Source organism: Phodopus roborovskii, unplaced genomic scaffold (assembly GCF_943737965.1).
Source record: "Phodopus roborovskii unplaced genomic scaffold, PHOROB, whole genome shotgun sequence".
In the NCBI taxonomy this organism is placed as follows: Eukaryota; Metazoa; Chordata; class Mammalia; order Rodentia; family Cricetidae; genus Phodopus; species Phodopus roborovskii.
In genome coordinates this window covers 6,128,190-6,149,897 of record NW_026126416.1, presented here as the reverse complement: position 1 = coordinate 6,149,897, position 21,708 = coordinate 6,128,190, and the positions used below count along the sequence as shown (strand labels likewise).

General features: G+C 38.5%; 1 protein-coding gene across 1 annotated transcript; it reads left to right on the top strand.

Moving 5' to 3' along the window:
* Nucleotides 1–5,766: 5,766 nt before the first annotated feature.
* On the top strand, nt 5,767–9,474 carry LOC127221248 (cystatin-S-like). The gene is made up of 3 exons (XM_051183145.1): nt 5,767–5,994; nt 8,377–8,490; nt 9,394–9,474. Exons 1-3 carry the CDS (start codon nt 5,767–5,769, stop codon nt 9,472–9,474), a joined length of 423 nt encoding a protein of 140 aa, XP_051039102.1.
* Nucleotides 9,475–21,708: the final 12,234 nt, after the last annotated feature.

Here is a 21,708-nt window from a genome sequence, read left to right as displayed (position 1 = left end):
ATTTTTTTTTCTCCACAGATTCCCAGGTAATTAATTTGTGGTGAGTACTGGATTATTTTTCTACCAGAAACATGTTTAAGTTTTTCCATATAAAGATTATTATCCTTTCAAAGTCAGTGAAGAATTATGGTGGGATTTTAATGGGGATTGCATTGAATTTGTAGATTGCTTTTGGCAAGATTGCCATTTTTACTTTGTTTATCCTACCTATACAAGAGCATGGGGGATCTTTCCATTTTCTGGTATCGTCTTTAATTTCTTTCTTTAGACCCACAAAATTCTTATTATATAGGTCTTTTACTTGATTGGTAAGCATTACCCCAAGATATTTTATGTTACTTATGGCTATTGTAAAGGGTGATGTTTCTTTGATTTCTTTCTCTGTCTCTATGTCATCTGAAAAAAGTAAGGCTACTGATTTTTTTAGTTTATCTTGTATCCTGCTAGTTTGCTGAAGGTGTTTATCAGCTGTAGGAGTTCCCTGGTAGAGTTTATTGGGTTGCTTATGTAAACTATCATATCATCTGCAAATAGAGACAGTTTGACTTCTTCCTTTCCAATTTGGATCCCCTTGATCTCCTTTTGTTGTCTTATTGCTTTAGCTAGAACTTCGAGTACAATATTGGAGACATATGGAGAGAGAGGGCAGCATTGTCTTGTTCCTGATTTTAGAGGAATTGGCTTAAGTTTCTCTCCATTCAGTTTGATGTTGGCAGTTGGTTTGCTGTATATTGCTCTTAATATGTTTAGGTATGTTCCTGTTATCCCTGAACTCTCCAAGGCCTTTATCATGAAAGGGTGTTGAATTTTGTTGAAGGCTTTTTCCGCATCTAGGGAGATAATCATGATTTTCCTTTTTCTGTTTGTTTATATGGTGGATCACGTTGATGGATTTTCATATGTTAAACCATCCCTGCAATCCAGGGATGAAGCCTACTTGGTCATGGGGCATGATTTCTCTGATGTATTCTTGAATTCGGTTTGCCAGTATTTTATTGAGTATTTTTGCATCAATGTCCATCAGGGATATTGGTCTGTACTTTTCTTTCTTAGTTGTGTCTTTGTGAGGCTTGGGTACCAAGGTGATTGTGGCCTCATAAAATAGAGTTTTGCAGTGAACCTTCTGTTTCTATTTTGTGGAAGAGTTTGAGTAGTAGTGGTATTAGTTCTTCCTTGAATGTCTGGTAGAATTCTGCACTGAATCCATCTGGCCTTGGACTTTTTTTGGTTGGGAGGCTTTTGTTTTGTTTTTTTTTTATATATATAATTTTTTTATTTAATTTTATATAACAAAGTCCAATTAAATGAAAACAAACATTTATACACAATATTTGGGAATTTGGGCGTCGTTCTTTCCAAACTACTTCCTGCTGGTAAGGGGTGCTGTCTTGGGGGATTCGAAGAAGTTTCAGATATCCTAGCTGTAGTCTGTAGGGCTGTTTTGTCCAGCTGTTTGGAATGTAGGATCAGCTTGTACTCTGTTTCAGGCGGTCTGGTGTGATCAAACCACATTAGTCTGGAAGGAATCCACATCTTTTCATTTTCTGTGGAAACAAAAATAGAAATCCTTTTCCCCAGTAACTTGTTCTTCAACTTAAATTTTGGAGTCAAAGCGTTTTTTTTTTTTTTTTTTTAATTTATTATTTTACATGTCGATCCCAGTTCCCTCTCCCTCCCTCCCTCCCTCCCCTCCAGCCCTCCCTCCCTCCTTCCCTCCCTTTTACCCTCTCTGCCCTCTCACATGCACTCTAAACACCCTCCCCTCCCAACCCCCCACCACAATACCATATGTAGGGGAATGCCATCCAGTTGGGGTCATGTAGATCTGACAGGTCCTGTGAAGTAGGAACTAGGGCTTCTCTCCTATCTCTAGAATAAGGCAGTTATCCCTCCATGGGGGATATGTTTGCAAAGTCCTTTTGTGCACCAGGGATACATCCTGGCTCCACTGTCTGAGGTCTCAGACCTTCTGGCTGAGACCCATATTCCGGGGGGCCTGAGTCAGTCCCCTGTTGGTTTCCCAGCTATCAGTCTAGTGGCCCTTAGCTCCTGGTTGGGAGGCTTTTGATAACTGCTTTTATTTCATTGCGGGTTATAGGTCTATTTAAGTTGTTTGTCTGTTTTTGATTTAATTTTGGTAAGTGATAGTTATTCAGAAATTTGTCCTTTGTATTTTCAATTTTTGTGGAATACAGGTTTTCAAAGTATGACTTGAAAATTTTCTGGATTTCCTCTGTGTCCGTTGTTATGTTCCCCTTTTCATTTCTGATTTTGTTAATTTGCATGTTCTCTCTCTGCTTTTTTGTTAGTTTGGATAAAGGTTTGTCTATCTTGTTGATCTTCTTAAAACACCAATTCTTTCCTGTATTGAGTTTTTTTGTATTGTTTTCCTGGTTTCTATTTTGTTGATTTTAGCCCTCAAGTTGATTATTTCCTGGCGTCTACTCCTACGGGGTGAGTTTGCTTCTCTCTATTCTAAGGCTGTTAATTCTCTTATGTGACTGTCCTCTGTTTTCTTCATATGGGCACTTAGTGCAATGAACTTCCCTGGTAGCACTGCTTTCAAGGTGTCCCATAAGTTCGGGTATCTTGTGTCCTCATTCACATTGAATATTAGAAAGTCCTTAATTTCTTTCTTTATTTCTTCTTTGACCCAGGTGTGGTGCAATTGCACATTGTTCAGTTTCCATGAGTTTGCAGGATTTTTGCTATTTGTGTTGTTGTTGAATTCCAATTTTAAAGCATGGTGGTCCGATAAGGTACAGGGGACTATTCCTATTCTCTTATATCTGTTGAGGTTTGTTATGCCACCTAGTATGTGGTCGATTTTAGAGAAGGTTCCATGTGGAGCAGAGAAGAAGGTATATTCTTTTGTGTTTGGATGGAATGTTCTATAGATGTCTGTTAACCCCAATTGAGACATAACTTCTGTTAGTTCTTTTGTTTCTTTGTTGAGTTTCTGATTTGTGGTCCTGTCTAGTATTGAGAGTGGTGTATTGAAGTCTCCCATTATGAGTGTGTGAGGTTTTATATGAGCTTTGAGTTTTAGTAGCATTTCTTTTATCAGTGTGGGTGCCTTTGTATTTGGGGCATAGATGCTCAGAACTGAGACTTTGTTTTCATGGATTTCTTCTGCGATGAATACGAAATGACCGCCTTCATCTCTTTTGACTAATTTTGGTTTGAAGTCTAACTTGTTAGATATTAGGATAGCCACGCCTGCTTGCTTCTTGGTTCCATTTGATTGGAAAATCTTTTCCCAACCCTTTACAAAGACATCTGTTCAACTATGTTCATAGCAGCACTATTTGTAATAGCAAGGAATTGGAAGCAACCTAGATGCCCCTCAATTGAAGAATGGATAATGAAGATGTGGCACATCTACACAATGGAATACTACTCTGCAGAAAAAATAATGGAATCTTGAAATTTGCAGGCAAGTGAATGGCACTTGAAGAAACCATCCTGAATGAGGTAACCCAATCATAAAAGAGGGACACAGTATGTACTCACTCATATATGGATTTTAGACCTAGATCAAAGGATCACCAGCCTATAATTCACACCACCAGAGGAACTAGGATTCAAGGTGTATCTAAGAGATTTGTATAAAGTCCCCCACAGAAGCTGGAAGGGACAAGTCCATCAGAGCATAGGGGAAGTTGGGGGGCAGTGAATGGAGAAAAGTAGGAGAAAGTGAGGGGGAGGAGAGGAAAAGACTTGTGACTAGGAAGATTGAGTCAGGGTGGGAATAGAAGACAAGAGAGAGGGAGACACACACACACACACACACACACACACAGAGAGAGAGAGAGAGAGAGAGAGAGAGTGAGAAAGAGAGAGAGAGAACATAAAATCAGGAGCTATTATTGGTTTGAAGATAAAATTTAAGAGACCTACAAGACTGCCGCCAACTAACAATATCAGCTTCCATGGAAAGGCTACCATAAATACCCTTCCTGGATAGTGAGATCAACAACTACCTTATCCATGGATCTCTCATCTGATACCTGTTGGAAACAGAAGCAAACACCCATACATAAACACTGAGTTGAACTAGAAGCCAGATGCAGATGGAGAGGACAAGACCATGCTGCAGAAACACATAGAGACAGCTTACCTGAACAAGGAGGAGCTAACGGGCCCCCAGACTGATAGCTGGGAAGCCAGCATGGGACTGACTCAGGCCCCCCTGAATATGGGTCTCAGCCAGAAGGACTGAGCAGTCTAAGGGACCTCAGATAGTGGAACCAGGATGTATCCCTGTTGCACAAAAGGACCTTGCTAACACATCCCCCATGGAGGGATAACTGCGTTAACCTAGAGACAGGAGAGAAGTCCTAGTCCCTACTTCAAATGAACTGTCAGATCTACATGACCCCAACTGGATGGCATTGCCCTACATGTGGAGTTGGTTTGGTGGGATAGGAGGGGAGGGTGGTTAGGGTGCATGTGAGAGGGCAGAGAGGGTAAAAATGAGTGAGTGAGTGAGGGAGGGAGGGAGGGAGAGGGAACTGTGATTGACATGTAAAATAATAAAATAAATAAATAAATAAATAAAAAAGAAAAGAAACATGTTTAAGAACTGGTATGAAGAAGAGATGGAGAACATGTGTTTATTTTGGTGGATGTGCATGTATATGTGTTAGTCATTTGTAAAGCAACACTCAGAATTCTACAAAGGGTGACATAATCCAGAAATTACCAGGACCTACACACATTTGTCCTGGGCTGATGTGCATTTATGGGAGAAAAAGTTGACAGAAGTACCAGAGCAAGTCTCTGCTCTAGTGTAGGTTAAATATACAAGATACATACAGGTAAGAATTTCATACTTACAATGTCAACCAATGTCAGAAGCATTGGTTACTATTTGCTGGACACTTCAAAGTTAGTCAATTGCTTAGTTTGGATATCAGGACCCGAACTCCATTCTGACAAAAATCATCAACTGCTCTTCATTACTGAGCCACTTCTATATTTCTGATGCTTTGTTTTCATATCTCATTCATCAAATATGAACTATACACACATATTTGGACAGAAGGTTCTGATCTCTATTTTCATAATGCTACTAAGAAAGACAAAGAGTGAGCCATGCATCAACTTTCAAGATCTTTTCCTCTTCTGAGTGTAATAACTCTTGTTAATGAGTCATGGAAAGAAAACAATACTGAACATATTAGAAATTATTTCAGAAATTATGCCAAAGAAAAGTTACTGAGAAAAAGAGCAGAAATGAATGTTCTGGATCTCCTGTAATGCCATCCTTCCATGTGGACTGTGACCCTGGATGAATCTGTATTCACAGGACCACAAAAACAACAATAATTTTCAGTGAAAATATGAGTTAATCTTGGAGGTTATGGGAATTTTAAGGCCAGAGTATTGTAGTACCTTGTATACACAGAATGGACAAACTATGAGAGAATAGAAAAATTGGATTTTATATGGGTAAATGAGAATGAGATGCAATACAGAGGTGATAAAGAGGGAGAGAAGAAGATGCTACTGGTGTGGACCAGGAAGGGACTGGAAAGGAGCCATATCTGAAAAATAGTTGTAGCAATGATAGATAAACTATAGGAGGAGGAGCAGGAAATGTAGGATCAATGTGAAAGAGCATGGGACATTGGCAAGGTACCTATACAGGCAAAGAGTTCAGAATAAAAGAGCAGCTCATTTCCAGATTGTACTCACTGTCTGATCCAGACTCACTTCTGCTACAGATCAAGTCTTGGGTCCAGTTCCAAGTCTAGATAAAGTATGGCCTATCTGCCCCATGCTCCACTACTCCTGCTGATCATTCTCGTGGTGCCTCCGAATCTGAGCCAGAGTGATATTTTTGAAACATTATTTCCTACTATGCAGAAACACAGAATGAACAAAGTGATGACCCAAGAAGCACTGGATTATGCTGTCAGCAAGTACAATGAAATCAGCAGTGACTTGAATCTCAGCCGTGTTGTGGAAGTACTCAGTGTCTATAAATTGGTATGTGACCCTTGACGTGTGGGAGCTGGAATTTGTCACTTACAGGGCCATACATGTTTCCTAAGTCCATAATTGACTCCTTGCTGCTGCTCTACTCCCAAATATAGCTTACTTTTTTTTCCAACTTCTGATCTGATTTTGCTAAAATGGCAGTATACATTAGCCATTTGTTGTTTTTTTGGAAGCTCTTGTAGAAGGAATTTCCCCAATTCAAATACCATCTATTAGGCTATTATAAACCTTGGAGATATGATGTATGTAGGGGTATTTGCATTCATTTTTTAACTCCCCAACCACATCCTAAAAGTTAGTACAAATCATGGTCCTCAATAGGATGATCATCCTGTCATCACCCTTCAGAAATCTTGAGTCAGTGTCAACATATAACTAAATGACCATAAAAAGGGATAGTCAATGTCAATCCATCATGACTCCCTTATCTATTATATTTTACTGGATTGTCTCCAGCTTACCTTTTCTTTCAAGGCTTTACATATATAGGTAAGTGATTTATAAATGTTTTAATGTAAAGTGTTTAGTGTAATTTTCTACCAGATTTTAAAAGGCAGTTTTATACATACCTAAGATTTTATTAAGTTAAATCAGGAATCAGCTGTCACATTCAGTTAAATGATAAACAGAGTCACTGAATTTTGTTAGTAATCTTCTGGCAACTCACAGAGTGGCTTCTTTTCATAATTGCCTACTGTTCTCTGAGCTGCCTTGGCTTACTTTTATAGACCTTGGTGTTGTATAATTCCCAATAGGCTCTGGCTATAAGACTAGTGCCATGAACATGGTGATCCTCTCATATAATACAGTTTATTTATTATCCAGATAATTAATATATGAATTACTGTGATGGTGAATACAAGTGAAATCCAATAAGGACACATGTCTTAGAACATGTGCTCCATAAATTGTAACAAATGACTACATAGACTAAATAGAAGTCTATTTGATTTGAGGGTTTCTTTAGTTTGAATAGAGATGACTACTTAGATTCCCACCTGAGTCTTCCCCATAAAGATGACCAATTCTCCTGATGATCTTAGCTTCTGTTTAAATAGCTTCCCTATGTGGAAGTAGGGTTCTGTAGCAAAGCCCTTGTTAATGCAAATCTTGGTTACCATATGTGCAGCTGGGGCAAATCTTCTAGCAGGGGGACTATGCCAAAGGTCATGCTAGAGTTAAACCTGGCATCCCGGCTTAGAGACATCTTTCAAATAATGTCAGTCCTCTGGGCCTAGAGACATTCTCCAGTTAAGAGCATGTAGACAGCAGGCATTTTCAGTGTGGAGAGAGTCTTTCATGTTGCTAGATTTGAAGTGAGCTGCTAGACCAAGGTGTGTGTGTGTGTGTGTGTGTGTGTGTGTGTGTGTGAGAGAGAGAGAGAGAGAGAGAGAGAGAGAGAGAGAAAGAGAGAGATGTATGTGTGTGTAATGGGAAACTTATGAATCCTAAGATAAGCATTAACAGCATTATTTTAAGATATAGGGAGTTTTTTTGGTATTTTTTTCAATATAATAGTACACATGATTGTACCATTTTGTATTGAAACTTTTTTTTTACTGAATCTTCCCATTGACTCTTATCCACAAAGCAACAATTCTGGTTGAAAGGAAGGAATAGATTTTATTTTATGAATAGAATCTAGATATAGATATAGACTTCAGTCATGAGCTCCCACACTTCTCTGAATGTACCAGGGTTAATTCTTACTGACCTCTGCACTTCAGCTTAGACTGAAACTGTGTCATATCTCCTTATCACTTGTATTCCAAGTATCCCAGCATGCATGAAGAGAGAACTATTTTTTGCCTCCATCCTGACTGACTCCTTCTAAATATCTGTTCTTCCCAAGTTCTTAGAATGTTATGCCTTCTGAATCCTGTCTTATTTATTAGGAAAGATGAAGCACTTACAGAGCTTCTACAGAGGAATGTAACATATTGGAACAAGATGCAAGTGTCCCAATTGAAGGAGTGTCTTGGGTATGTATGGGTGGTATTAGTGGCAGATTGTGAATGATTGAATGCATGATTCCAAACCAAATCCTCTGACTCAGCAATGTAAAAGGTCTGCATGTGATGGTCAGCCTGGTGTTGAATGTGAATAATCATCTTCTTTTTATAAGTTTATATTTGACAAATATTCTTTTTGATATGATTCCAGGCTGAAACATATGTTGAAGCCCCAGGTTGACATTGCCAACTGTCCCTTCAATGAGCAGGCTAGTCTGCAAGTGATATAGCCATGGCAAATATCCTGTCATTATTGTGCACTCAGAAGGGTGTATAAGCCTGTAATTTGTGAAAGTACATGTTAGATAATATCTAAAACAGCTAGTGTTCAAAATGAATCCTCATATTTTCTATATAGCAACGGGAAGGAACAATATTCTACTTTGAAGTGATCCTAGGACAAACCATCTGTATGAAGGACGAGTCTGACCTGACCAACTGCCCCTTATTTGAGCAGGCTGTTCAGCAAGAGGTATGGACCTGTCATATATCCTGGAACATTATGCAGTTTGGAGAGTTTACAATGATGTTAGTTTGTGAAAGTGCATATACAATCATATGCAGGTATATGAAACATAAAACAAATGTGGGAGGCATATACATGTGTATTTGTAATCTGAGTTATGGGATAGTTATTTATGTTAATGCTATAACAAGTTGGTAAGGAGGTAAGGTACATATGTTACACAGCAGTGTTTGGAATAATAAAAATATTTTTATGTGTGGAAAGGGAATTGTTACTGGAGAATATATATATTCTCCTTTGGTTGAAATGTGAATTAGGAATGCTGAGAAGATGCCCAAATCATTTGGGTGTGCTGCCTGCTGAACAAGAGTAAAGAACCTCAGTTGTCCTTGATGGGAGAAACTCTACACGATCCCAAATTAAACTCCTGTCCAAATCACCCCAAAATAAAGGTAGCCCTACAGTGCTTCCTCTTGCACCCAAATGCCAAGATTTCCTGTAACCAAAATTTTCTTGAGATAGAGTGGTTCTGTATGACTCTGCAAATCCTCATCACTAAGCCACAAATTCATCATGTAAAGTGGTGTTGCAGCTTATTGAATCTGTCCCCATTTCCTGACCTCTAAACTCCTTGCATGAGTCATGAGCTACTCCTTAAAGGGACATTTGGACATAGAGATATGACATACTGTGAAACTAAGATGTACACATATGCCTTGTTCTAGATAAAAAGTATTGGGTTGTAGATCAGCAGACATTGCTGATTCAGGCTGAGTGTCATTGGACATGGCAGAAGTTTTGTGTTATGTCTTCTCTGCATCATTCAAGTTCCACCCTGACACTTTTGGCTGCAAATGTTCCCCTTAGTGGTAAACAGTACTGATTAGCCTCCTCTCTTTACTTTTCCAGAGAAAACTCTGCATTTTCTTGGTTTATGTCGCATCTGATGAGACCCATCCATCAATGGAAACTTTAACCTGTACCAGATAAGAATTTCCTGCCTAACAGTACTATGCAGATTGCAGTCCTTTGTGGCAGTGCCTCATTACTCTCATAGATTATCTTGCCTTCTAGGTGTATCTCAAATTACCTGTATCAAGTATCATAGTAGAGTAGGCTTCTGGGGGTAGGATCTTACACCCCAGATGCAGCCACTTGTTCTTTTATCTTTCCTCTGCAAATGGTCTATTCTAATGCACACTTATACTTTCTCATTCATTGCTCAATAAAAAGTCTTACCAGCACTCTTAAGTGGCTTCAATCTCAGTATATGTAGAGTGGTGGGATTGGAAAGTGGCTATTTCCTGTTCAAATATACATATGCAAATCAGGACAAGGCCTGCTGTTATAATATCAAAAATTCACATGTGAAAAAGTAGTGAATGGGACTGGAAGTCAGTGAAGTTGACACAGTGGTCATTAGCAGAGGGACAGGGAAAAGTCATTGCTGATAGCAAACTGCTGCCATGAAGACAGTTTCAAACATTAAAGTATGTGCCATGACACAAAGAATATTGGTGAACTACCCTAAGAGCACATGTTACCTAATAGGAGTGGCCTAATTCTCTGCCCAGATTCTGAATGAATTCTTAAGTGCTGAGGCATAGGTTATATTTGTATCAGGGAATTTTAAGTACCTGTAAGAAGCAAGTTCCAAAAGTATGTATTTATTTCTACACATATGCATTTATATGTGTTATTTAGTAGTAAAAAACCCAACAAGAATCCAACAAAGGATGAAATATTCCATAGCCTTTCAAAGCCTACACAAACCCAGATATTCTTTTACTTTTTCAATGTTATTATTAATTTATTTACTTATATTTAGAAACAATCATTATACATATCAATACTCTGTTCCTTCTCCTTTCCATCCTCCCATGCCCTTTACCACCACCAAGCCTCTCCCACCCACTCCCCAAGGATAGTGAAGCCTTCCATGGGTTATCATCAAAGTCTATCAATTCATTTAGGGAAGGGTCTAGGCCTACCTCTATGTATCTGGACTGAAATAGTATGCCTCCATAGGAAATGGTCTCCCAAAGTCTATTTGTGCACTAGGGATAAATACTGGTTCTACTGTTAGAGGTCCCACAGACTGCCCAGGGCTCCTAACTGCTACACATTGAGGCCTTTTTTTGGTCCCTTGCTGATTCTCCATCTGTGGGTCCCTGTGCTCTAACAAGGTTAGGTCAGGTGTTTCTGTAGGTTTCTCCCGCATTGTCTTGACTTTTTTGCTCATCCTTCCTCCCTCTCTATAACTGGATTCCAGGAGTATGGTTCAGTGCTTAGCAATGAAACCCATGTGTTCTGGACTGATGTGACTCTGTGGGAGAAATAGGTGACAGCTGGTTAAGCTCATCTCTATTGAGGTATAACACAAGATATTATGTGAACACTTAATTTTGAAGCTGTGGGCAAATCACAAATGGATTCTCACTACATCAAAATACAATCAAATATGGAAGCATTTTATTTAAAGTGTTTTTTATGTGACCATGTTTTTATATGAGAAAATTTTAATGTTTCTGAATAGAAGCAAATTCCTACATATATGCCTTCTCTGTCTTACCCTAGTTTTCCTCTACCAGCAGCTTGGAGCAAAAATACTGAGCCCTCTCTGTCTAGTCATGGAAACAGCAGAGTCAAATCCCTTCCATAAGCAGGAAATTAGTAGGAAGCTGTTTTAAGCCCATTTTCCTGAACAGTGAATGTGTAATGATGAAGGGGAATTCAACCCTGAATGCTTGGAGTCTATATATCATATTCCCATAAATATTTACTTCAGGGAAAGTGAAACCACCATTCAAGGCTTCAATCATTCCCAACAAGAGAAAGAATGTCTCATCTTTCACTTGCTATATCTTAATTTCCTGAGATGTGGAAAATAAAACCTCATTCAAGAGGAAATTAACTTTTAAGAGCTGAATCTATGCTGAACTTATTGTGTAAGGCAATTAGGGGTCCCCATCATCTTTCAAGAGACGAGTGTCTCACAGAAAATCTTTCATAGCAACTGGTCTTTGGATTCAACTTTCCCAGGTGGAAGTGCAAAATAGTGTCTATACGACCACTCAACAACAAAACAATGGGACAGTTGGTAGACACCTCACAGCTTTCAAGAACATTTGAGGTTAGCCAGTTATTCATCCCCTCTTATCATGGCCTTTCTTACATTGAGACCTCTCTTATACCTGTGACTATCTCATTACGTATCCCCTCTGAAAAAGTGTGAATGTGCATTGTAGGATCACAAGCTATTGGCAAAATACCTTACCCAGTATCAAGTAGTACAGATATTACTGCCACAACCCACCTGTGGAAGACCCATGCCCTACACCTTTCACCCAAACAATTTATTTTTACTTTACTCAATTGAAATATTTAGATATATTTTATAAGAATATCTTCACAAACACATGAAATACTGCCCCATTGAAAGAAAATATTCAGTAGAGTTTGGTATTTCTTTCTGATGTCTCTATCTATTTCTGTTTGCTTATACTTTGACCTCAAAATTCTTTGTCTGGCATTGCTGTCCTTTACAGGTGACACAATGGGACCCTGTGCTTTCTGTTCAGTTTGATTTTCTATATCACAGAAAATAACATGGTGACCCCCAAATCAAATAAGCCTCTTTGTTAGACATTGTCCTCCTAGGTTCCTGTAGTAGTCTCAGTGCCCTATAATTTCATATGAAGTAGAGCTTTGAGCCCTGTATGCTGGAGGTTGTCCCAACAAGCTGTGATATAACTGGATCTTCTCACTTTAAATTACATAATATATCCATAAGTGGTTGCCTCTTCATGTTTGTATTTTCAATAATCTCATATGCGGATAAGTTGATAAATAAGAATAGCTATCACATTGGTAACTTCAGAAGATAAATGCAGAAGAATTGAGAAAATATTGCCTTCAATGTTACTAGGCTGGTATTACAAATTTGACAAAGTTAGGGAAAAGTAGACACCTATCGCCAATATGAGACATGAATGGAGTGATTAAACATAGATTTCATGTCGTGCAGTTTCAATTAAGTTTGTGAAATTACAGTGTAGTCAACATAGTGAATATAAAAGATTTTTTATTTTTTTCTGTACCATTAGATGTAAAGCCTTCTCAATGTTAGTAATAAGGTGTGTTCCACCACACAGCTCTTAGTTTTTCTTTGGTTCTTTTCAAAGGTTGGAAACATAACTGACTAGGATCTTACCCAAAGGTACCACTTGCTATATCCCATTTCTTAATCAATTTATCTCTTGAACACGGGACTTAGGCCCATTCCATGCCCTGGTTCTCATTTTCTCCTCAAAAATTTGTATTCTGAAATTTACCCTGTTCAGGTTGCCTCTTTCCATTATAAACTTTTAGAAGGATAAATACAAGTAACCATACTACAGAGTCTATTCTAGTCTGGTTTGAGATTTCCTCTGCCAATGAATTTAATACAAAACTCTTCACTTTAGCATCAGGTAGAATATTTGGACAAAGGCTAAAGGCAGCCACATTCTTCACATCACAAGAATAATATCTAGACTATATAGTAAAATTCTCCTCTACAACAACTTGAGTGACCCCATGACAGTGCCAATAACTCTTAGCTCCTCTGTCTCCCATGCTTCTACAATTATGGCCCATTATGGCATGCTTAAAGCATGCTTCCTCTTGCATCACTTGCAAGGACATTGCTTCACTGGCTTTATAGCCTTGTTCTTCAGTATCCTTGTATATTCCAAAATAAGCTGAGGTATACAGCCTCCTGAAGTTAACCATTACTCGATTCCATTACTTTCTTCTCATAGGCAGTGGGATGAGCTGGAACCAAGTCCATAAGTCATTCTAAATTAGAAAGATATTTATTCTGTGTAATTTGTTATACTAGGAAACCCTGACTAATACAGACATTGGTACTAGAATTGGGACTACCAGAGGGAATTTTATTTCAGTTGGCAAGGCCAACAGTATACCTCTCCAAATTGTAGTTCAAAGATATATTCAATCTTTAACCCTGGGTTTTGACTTGGAAATGAATTTGCTTCACTATATTGACAACATATGCTGTTTGGAACAAGTGAGAAGTAATTAGCAGTAATTTGTGGTAGCAGAAATGCTTTACAGAGAATGGAAATTAAATACAATCCTAATTCCTCAATGGAATTCTCAGAATCCAGTGTTTTGGAGCATGCACAGATATTCCTTCAAAGGTAGTCACACATACCACCAAGAAAGTAGCCTAAGGTTTAGTGGGACTATTTCTTCTTAGAGATAGCACAACACTTACTTGTGTATGTTAATCCAGTCTATATAAGCAAGCAAGATGGAATGCTGCTAGCTTTGTACGGGATATGAAAAAGAGGATTGTAGTGAGATAGTCCTTCTGTAACATTGACCACGCCCATTGGGGGGTGGAGCGATGGGCGGAGGTGACCTGAGGAAGGAGGTCGGAGGGGGCCAGGAAGGCGCTCTCTCTTTCTGGCGTGACTCGGACAGGAGAGGATCGGGTTGAATTTCCTGGTGTTCATCTGTCTAGGTTGTAAGTTATTTCTCCCTGAATAAACATCTATTCGGCCTATTTGTTTATCCTGATCCTTATTTACCACAATAGAGGATGGCTCTTTAACAGGTCCAGGCTACTGTGTGGGCTGCTCTACCACTTGTAAAATATGATCCATTAAACCTAATAGTACATGAGGGTTCAGTGGTGGATAAAGATGCTGTTTAGAGGTCTTAGAAGAACTATATAGGTTAATCACAGAAGAGACCTTAAGGATTTTGGAACAATGCTCTATCATCTTCTTCTGACAAACATTCTGTCTTTTAATAACAGTTCTTGATCTCTAACTGGGCTCAGAGGAACCTGAACATTTGACAATAAGCAGAACCACTTTATATGTTCCAAGTTACCATGTGAGCTACCTCATTAATAATCAGCTTGGTATTATCCAACCTGTCCAGTCAATCACTGTATAAACATCATGACTGCAAAATGAAATGGAAGTGATATGCACATTATCAGGCCCACGCAAGTTCTGAAGGCACAAGGAAGTTGCATAAAGAAGTAGCTCAAAAGCTTTTAACCTCTACTACTGTTACTGTGATATCTGCAGCTAAGCATGCACTTATGACCTCAAAGGCTTTCCCCTATAATCTGTTGTTGACTGATGAAAAGATTAGGACCTGGTATAATGATGGTTCTGCATCTTATGCAGGAAATACAAAAAAGTGGAGAGATGCAGCATTACAAAAACTTTCTGGGACAACCATAAAAGGAACCATAGAAAGTAAATATTCACAGTGCACATAATTCTGGCCAGTACATATGACCATACCTTTTGTTTGCAAGGAGAAATGGCCAAATATGTGAGTATCTAGTGATTCTTGAACTTTAGCCAATGGATTGATTGGTTGGTCAGAAACTTGGGAAGTAAAAGATTAGAAAATTTGTGCAAAAGACATTTTGAGGTAGGAATATGTAGATAAATCTCTCCTACTTGACAAAAGGTATGAAGATAATGTGTCTCATGTAAATGCACATTAAAAAGGGAGTACACCTGAGGAGGTGGATAATCAAGTAGAGAAAATGATCCATTTTGTAGGCAGTCAGGCAATGGTGGCAATGATGAGGGTTCTGAGTTTTCCAAACCATGCAGACTGCCACCCCACAAGGGTGACACATACAGCCAATGCAGAATGCAGATCTCCCAACAACAAGACTAGCACTGAGCACAAGATATGGAACCATTACTCAGTATGAACAACCAGTAATATGGAAGTATATTGACTATATTAGATCATTTCCTCTGTGGAAATGACAGTGTTCTGGACTTAACAACATAGATACTTATTTGGGTATAGACCTTCTTATCTGGTTCATAATGCCTCTTGTAAAATAAACACCTAACACCCAAAATTACCAATACAATCAATATTACAGAATACATTATTCATTGTTTTAAATTCTACACAGTATACAATATGATCAATAGGCTCTCTTCACAGCTATAGAAGTATGACAGTAGCCCCATGTATATGGAATCACTAGTCGGTTCTATTCCCAATATTTCTTTTTTCTTTCATTTATTATGATAATATATTTTATTTAAAATTAAACAGGTTTGTTTTACATGTCAATCCCAATTCTCTCACCCAATCCCTTCTTCCCTGCCCTCACAACCCCCATTACATCCCCTTCCTGCTCCCCAGGAAGTATAAGGCCTTCCATAGGTATCTTCAAAGTCTATCATATCATTTGATGCAGAGGCTGGGCCCTCCTCCATGAGTCTAGGCTGATGGAGTATCCCTCTGTGTGGAATGAGCTCCCAAAGTCCTCTTGTATATTAGGGACCAGTAGTGATTCACTACCAGAGTCCCCATCACCTGCACAGTCCTGATAACTAACACTCACATTCAGGGGGTCTGGGTTGGTCCTATGCTGGTTTTCCAGCTATCAGACTGGGGTCCATGAGCTTCCCCTTATTCAGGTCAGCTGATTCTGTGGGTTCATCAAGCCTGGTCTTAACATCTTTGCTCATCACTCCTCTTTTTCTGCAAATGGATCCCAGGACTTCTGCTCAGTGTTTAGCTGTATGTGTGTGCTTCTGATTCCAACAGCTACTGACTGAAGGCTCTAGGATGTCATAAAAGGTAGTCATCAATCTCATTGTTGGTGAAGGGCATTTAAGGTAGTCTCTCAATTATTGCTTAGATTGTTAGTTGGGGTCATTCTTGTAGATCGCTGGAAATTTGTAGTGCCAGATTCCTCTTTACACCTATAATTGATCTCTATATTATGATATCTCTTTTTTTTTGCTGCCCTTCATTCTATCTCTGACTCAATCTTCCTGCTCCTTTATGTTCTCCTCTCCCTTCTTCTTCTCCCCTTCTGTGATGGGAAATGCCATTATGTATATATGTTTCTCATACTGGTTAATGAATAAAGCACTGTTGGCCAATAGGAAAGGAAGATAGAAGGGACTAGGAGACAAGGAGGAAAGAGGTAGTAGGAGGAGTCAAGATGGAGAGTCTGGAGAGAGCAGAATGCCGGCCGGCTCCCCAGTAAGAGAAGACCATGTGAAAATACATAGATCAGCAGAAATGGGTTAATACTTAAGACAGAGCTAGCGAAACAAGTACCTGGCCAACAGAATTATATCAAATACAGAGTCTCCGTGTATTAATTGGGACTGGTGTGGCAGTGGGACAAGACCAGCAGCGGGAGAAAAAAACCTTGCTCCTTACATATGGTGCCCACGTGGCTAATAAGAACTTCCACTTAAAATTTAACAAAAGCTAAAAAGGGGGTTTTAGAAACAAAAGAACAGAGACAAGCAAGGTTTCTTGGTAACAGCATTTTACTGGGTTGCACTCTGTTTTGTGTAAGACAAGCAAAAATTTCCGTGGCTCCTTTAAGGGAAGATTCCTGACTCAGCATAAGCGGAAAAAAACTGAATGGCTTTTAAAAAGCACTGTTAACAATTTATTGGTGTGTATTAGAGATGGCGATGGCAGTGACCACATCTCCAAGCTGGCAGCATGCTTGCTGGATGGCAGCGTTGACCAGGGCACTGACCAAAGCTTTCATTGCTGGTGATAAACGTACCCGCTGCCATCTTTGGTAAACCACAGCAGGAACAACTATGACTTTCATTTCAGCAATGCTGTTGTTTACCTGATAAAAGACTCGTGGATACAAAAAGATAAAGACTTACATTAAAGACAGATTCATATTAACAAAAACCTCTAAAGGTTTACAGTATGTTCTAAAATATGTGCAGGCTTGGGAGAGAAAAGGAATAAAATAATTTTAAAAATATAGCAAGGAGTTGGGTGTGGTGGAACATGCCTTTAATCCCAGCTCTTGGGAGACAGAGGCAAGCAGATCTCTGTGATTTCAAAGTTAAACTAGTATGCAGAGTAGATTCCAGGACAGATAAGAGTTACACAGACAAACCCTGTCTCAAAAAATAGAAAAGAAACAAAATAATAAAAAAGCCACAAATGGAAAAAATCTGGACACTCTATGGTATTATATTTTCTTTAAATTGTTTGACTGTGGAGGAAATAACTACAACTGTTAAAACAAATGCTGCTAGATCAATTCAATTTATATATTTTAAAAATGCTTTGACTCCAAAATTTAAGTCTAAGGACAAGTTACTGGAGGAAAGGATTTCTATTTTTGTTTCCACAGAAAAAAAAAAGCTGTGGATTCCTTCCAGACTAATGTGGTTTGATCAAGCCAGACCCCCTGAAACAGCATTCCTGGTGATCCAACATTCAAAACAGATTGAACAAGGCAGCATTGCAGACTACAGCCAGGATTTCTGCATCTTCTTAGGATCGCCATAACAGCGCCCCTTATCAGCAGGAAGTAGTTTGGAAAGAATGACGCCCAAATTCCCAAATATTATTTTTAAATGTTTGTTTTCATTTAAATGGGGTTGGTTATAAATGGTTAATGTTCACAACCAATATGTTTTTAAAGGTAAAAAGGGGATTACGGTATAGATATGAATACTTTGTTTTGAAAAAATGGATTTTCATTTATTGATACAATTTCAGGTCAATTTTGTGATATGTATATTTCTCCTTTTGTTTAGGTATTATGTTTATATAGCTCATTTAGTACAGATTATAGATAATTACCTATGATAGTAAAAGTTTAGAGTTAAGTTAGTTTTTCAAGATACACAGAGATGTATTTGAGATAGATAGGCATTCTTCAAACCTTTCAAAGACCTACAGAATATGGCATTTAAAATGGTTTAGGGTTTTCCTGACAGGGAGACATAAATGGTCCTGGCAACACCACATACATCAGAAAGGAAGATGGAAGATGGATATTGAAGAAATACGTTATGGAGTTTACTTCCAATATGGCAAGAGTAACCATTTGGACAAGATACTGTTCTTGTCTGGACTGTTTGACTTTATGCTGTATAAACTGGACATGCAGGACCCACAGAAAAATGACTGCTGATTCAAGATAGATATTGCTACAGAGTTCCTGCTTCATGGAAGAGTCTGCCAGACAGTCTGTAGGACACAAAGAAAAGTGACTGACAAACTGCCAATACAAGAAGTCAGTTTAAAGTTTCCTGCTTTGCTGAAGAGTCTGCCAGACACACTATGGCCTATAGGCTGAAGATGGAAGATTACAGAAGAACTTCAGGTGACTGGCCAGGCAGTGAGTTGTCTCTGTCATTTCTAGAGTTTATATACTATCCTTCTGTGGTCTTTGAAGGAGTTGAAGACAGATAGTTATGGTTATAGTTTTCCTTAATTAGGATTAAAGCTGTTACTGAGACTTTAGACACACAAAAATAGAATAGATGATGGAATATTTTCTTAAATCTTTCTAAATGTCAATGGACTAAATATCGTTAATTGTGATTCTTACTTGATAAATATTGTGTGATATATTTTGCTATGTTAAGGTTAAAACCCTTCTTTTTATTTAGACAGAAAAGAGGAGATGATGGGAGTTGCCATTATGTATATATATTTCTCATACTGGTTAATGAATAAAGCACTGTTGGCCAATAGGAAAGGAAGATAGGAGGGACTAGGAGACAAGGAGGAAAGAGGAGTAGTAAGGAGGAGTCAAGATGGAGAGTCTGGAGAGAACAGAACCACCGTTCCTCCGCTCTCGGTAAGACCATGTGGAAATACATAGAAATGGGTTAGTACTTAAGACAGAGGTAGCCGATAAGAAAGTAACTGACCAACAGCATAATATCTAATACAGAGTCTCAGTGTGTTAATTGGGGATGGTGCGGTGGCAGGACAAGACCTGCAGCGGGCAGAAAAACCCTACTCCTTACACTTCTGTTTTTCCTAACTCCTCTCCCCTACCCACAGGCTCCCAAATTGCTCAGTATATCTTTGCCCTTTTCCCTTCTCTAGGAATACATGTATGTCTTTCTTAGGGAATGACTTGTTTTCTAGCTTTTCTGGCAGTGTGGATTGTAGGCTTGTAATTCTTTGTTCTATGTCTAAACTTCTTATATGAATGAGTATATACCATGTTTTTTTTTTTTTTTTTTTTTTTTTTGGTGTATGTGCATGGGTAGTTGGGATACCTCACATAGGATTGTTTCTTGTAGTTCCATTCTTTTGGCTGGGAATTTCAGGTTCCCATTGTTTTATTTTCTGATGAATAGTACTCCATTGTGTAAATGTACACATACTCTCCAACCATTCTTCAGTTGAGGGGCATCTAGGTTGCTTCCTCATTCTGGCTATTACAAATAATGATGCTATGAACATAGTAGAACAGATGATCTTGTTTTATGAATGTGCATTGCTCGGGTTTATGCTTGAGAGTGAAATGATGGGAGATGTCATTCTGTAATATATTTCTCTTTTTGGTTAAGGAATAAAGCACTGTTGGCCTTAGGAATGCAAGATAGTTGTTACTAGGACAGGTAGAAGATTCTGCGAAGTGTAGTGGAGTCACTAAGTCATCTCAGGAAGAGAGGATGTGAGTCTGGTGTTCTTGGTAAGGTATATATCACATATATTAGTGATTATGGGTTAATATATAAGACGTAGATAACCAATCAGATATTCTAGCAACCAGTCAACAACTTTATAACTAACAGAGTCTCTGCGTGTTATTTTGTGATTGACACAGCTCTGGGACTAGGCTTGTGGGAAAGTTCATATAACAAAATGACACCTACAATGTGGGTACTAAGAACTTACACTTAATACTTTAGAAGCAAAAGAACAGAGATAAGCAAGGTGTCTTGGTAGTGGCATTTTTCTTAGTTGGGCTCTGGTTGCTAGAGACAACCAGAGACTAGCACAGCTCCTTTAAGAGAAGTTTCCTGACTGGGCATAAGCAGAAAAACTACAGGGCACTTTAAAGAGGTGCTGCCAACAACTTAATTGTGTGTATGACACCTGACAGCTGGCAGTGGCAATGACCACAACTCCAAGCCAGCAGCATGTTACTGGATAGCAGCATAGACCAAGGCTCTGAGCACAGCTCTCAGTATTGGTGATAAATGTACTCATGGCATCTTGGGGAAAAAGTGGCTAAAACAGTGGCTTTAATTTTAGCAATGTTGTTGTTTTGCAGATAAAAGACTCAGCCAGAAAACGATAAATATTTATAGTAAAGACACATTAAGATATAGAATAAATTTTAAAGGTGTTTTAAAATATATGTAGGCTCTAGGGGTTTAAAAACAGGATAAAGGATAAAGTGGTTTATAAAAAAAGAAAACAAAACAAAAAAAAAAAAAAAGAAAGAGTAGCTAGGCGTAGTGGCACATGCATTTAATTTCAGCACTCAGGAGGCAAAGGCAAGCATATTTCTGTGATTTCAAGGCCAGCCTGATGTACGGGGTGAATTACAGGGCAGCCAAAGTTACACAGAAAAACTCTGCCTGAAAAAAAAATGAAAAAAAGAAGAAATAAAAGAAATAGAGTAATAGAAAAGCAACCTAAAGATGGGAAATACACAGGGAGTCTGGATACCATATGATATTGTGTTGTCTTTGAATTGCTCAGTTGCTAAGGAAGGAACAAGAACTGCTAAAATATACTTGATTACAATGCTGCTGATTTCATACAATTTATATATTTAAAAAATGCTTTGCCTTCAAAATTTAAGTCTATGGACAGGTTACTGGAGAAAAGAATTTCTATTTTTGTTTCCAGAGATAATAAAAAGCTGTGATTGATCAGCTTCTAGACTAACATGTTTGATCAAGCAAGACCCCCCTGAAACATTCAAAACAGCTGGGAAAAGGCAGCCTTGCAGACTACAAATAGGATGTCTGTGTATTCTTAGGAGTCCCATGGTTTTGAGTGTCCCTAATCAGCAAGAAGCAGTTTGGAAAGAACAATGCCAAAACTTCCAAATATTGTTTATGAATTTTTGTTTTTATTTATATGGGGATGGTTATAAACAGTTAAGGATTGTTACCAGTAAGATGTTTCCCTGCCGCTGGTCCCACCGCCATGTCAGCATCAATAATACACAGAGACATTATATTAGATATAAATGCTGTTGGCCAGTTACTTGTTTATTATTGGCTAGCTCTGTCTTAATTATTAACACATTTCTATTAATTTTAAGTATTTCCATGTAGTCTCATCTTACCAGAGAGTGGGCTTGGACCTCTGTTCTCTCCAGTCTCTCCATACTGAGAGCAACATTTAATAAATGGGACCTCTTTAAACTTAGAAGCTTCTGTAAGGCAAAGGACACAG

Excerpts from the sequence above, each read along its gene's own strand:
- LOC127221248 (XM_051183145.1), top strand. The coding sequence starts at position 5,767 with ATGGCCTATCTGCCCCATGCTCCACTACTCCTGCTGATCATTCTCGTG. Across the intron at positions 5,995-8,376 it reads TACTCAGTGTCTATAAATTG|CAACGGGAAGGAACAATATT; the intron begins GTATGTGACCCT and ends TTTTCTATATAG. Across the intron at positions 8,491-9,393 it reads AGCAGGCTGTTCAGCAAGAG|AGAAAACTCTGCATTTTCTT; the intron begins GTATGGACCTGT and ends TTACTTTTCCAG.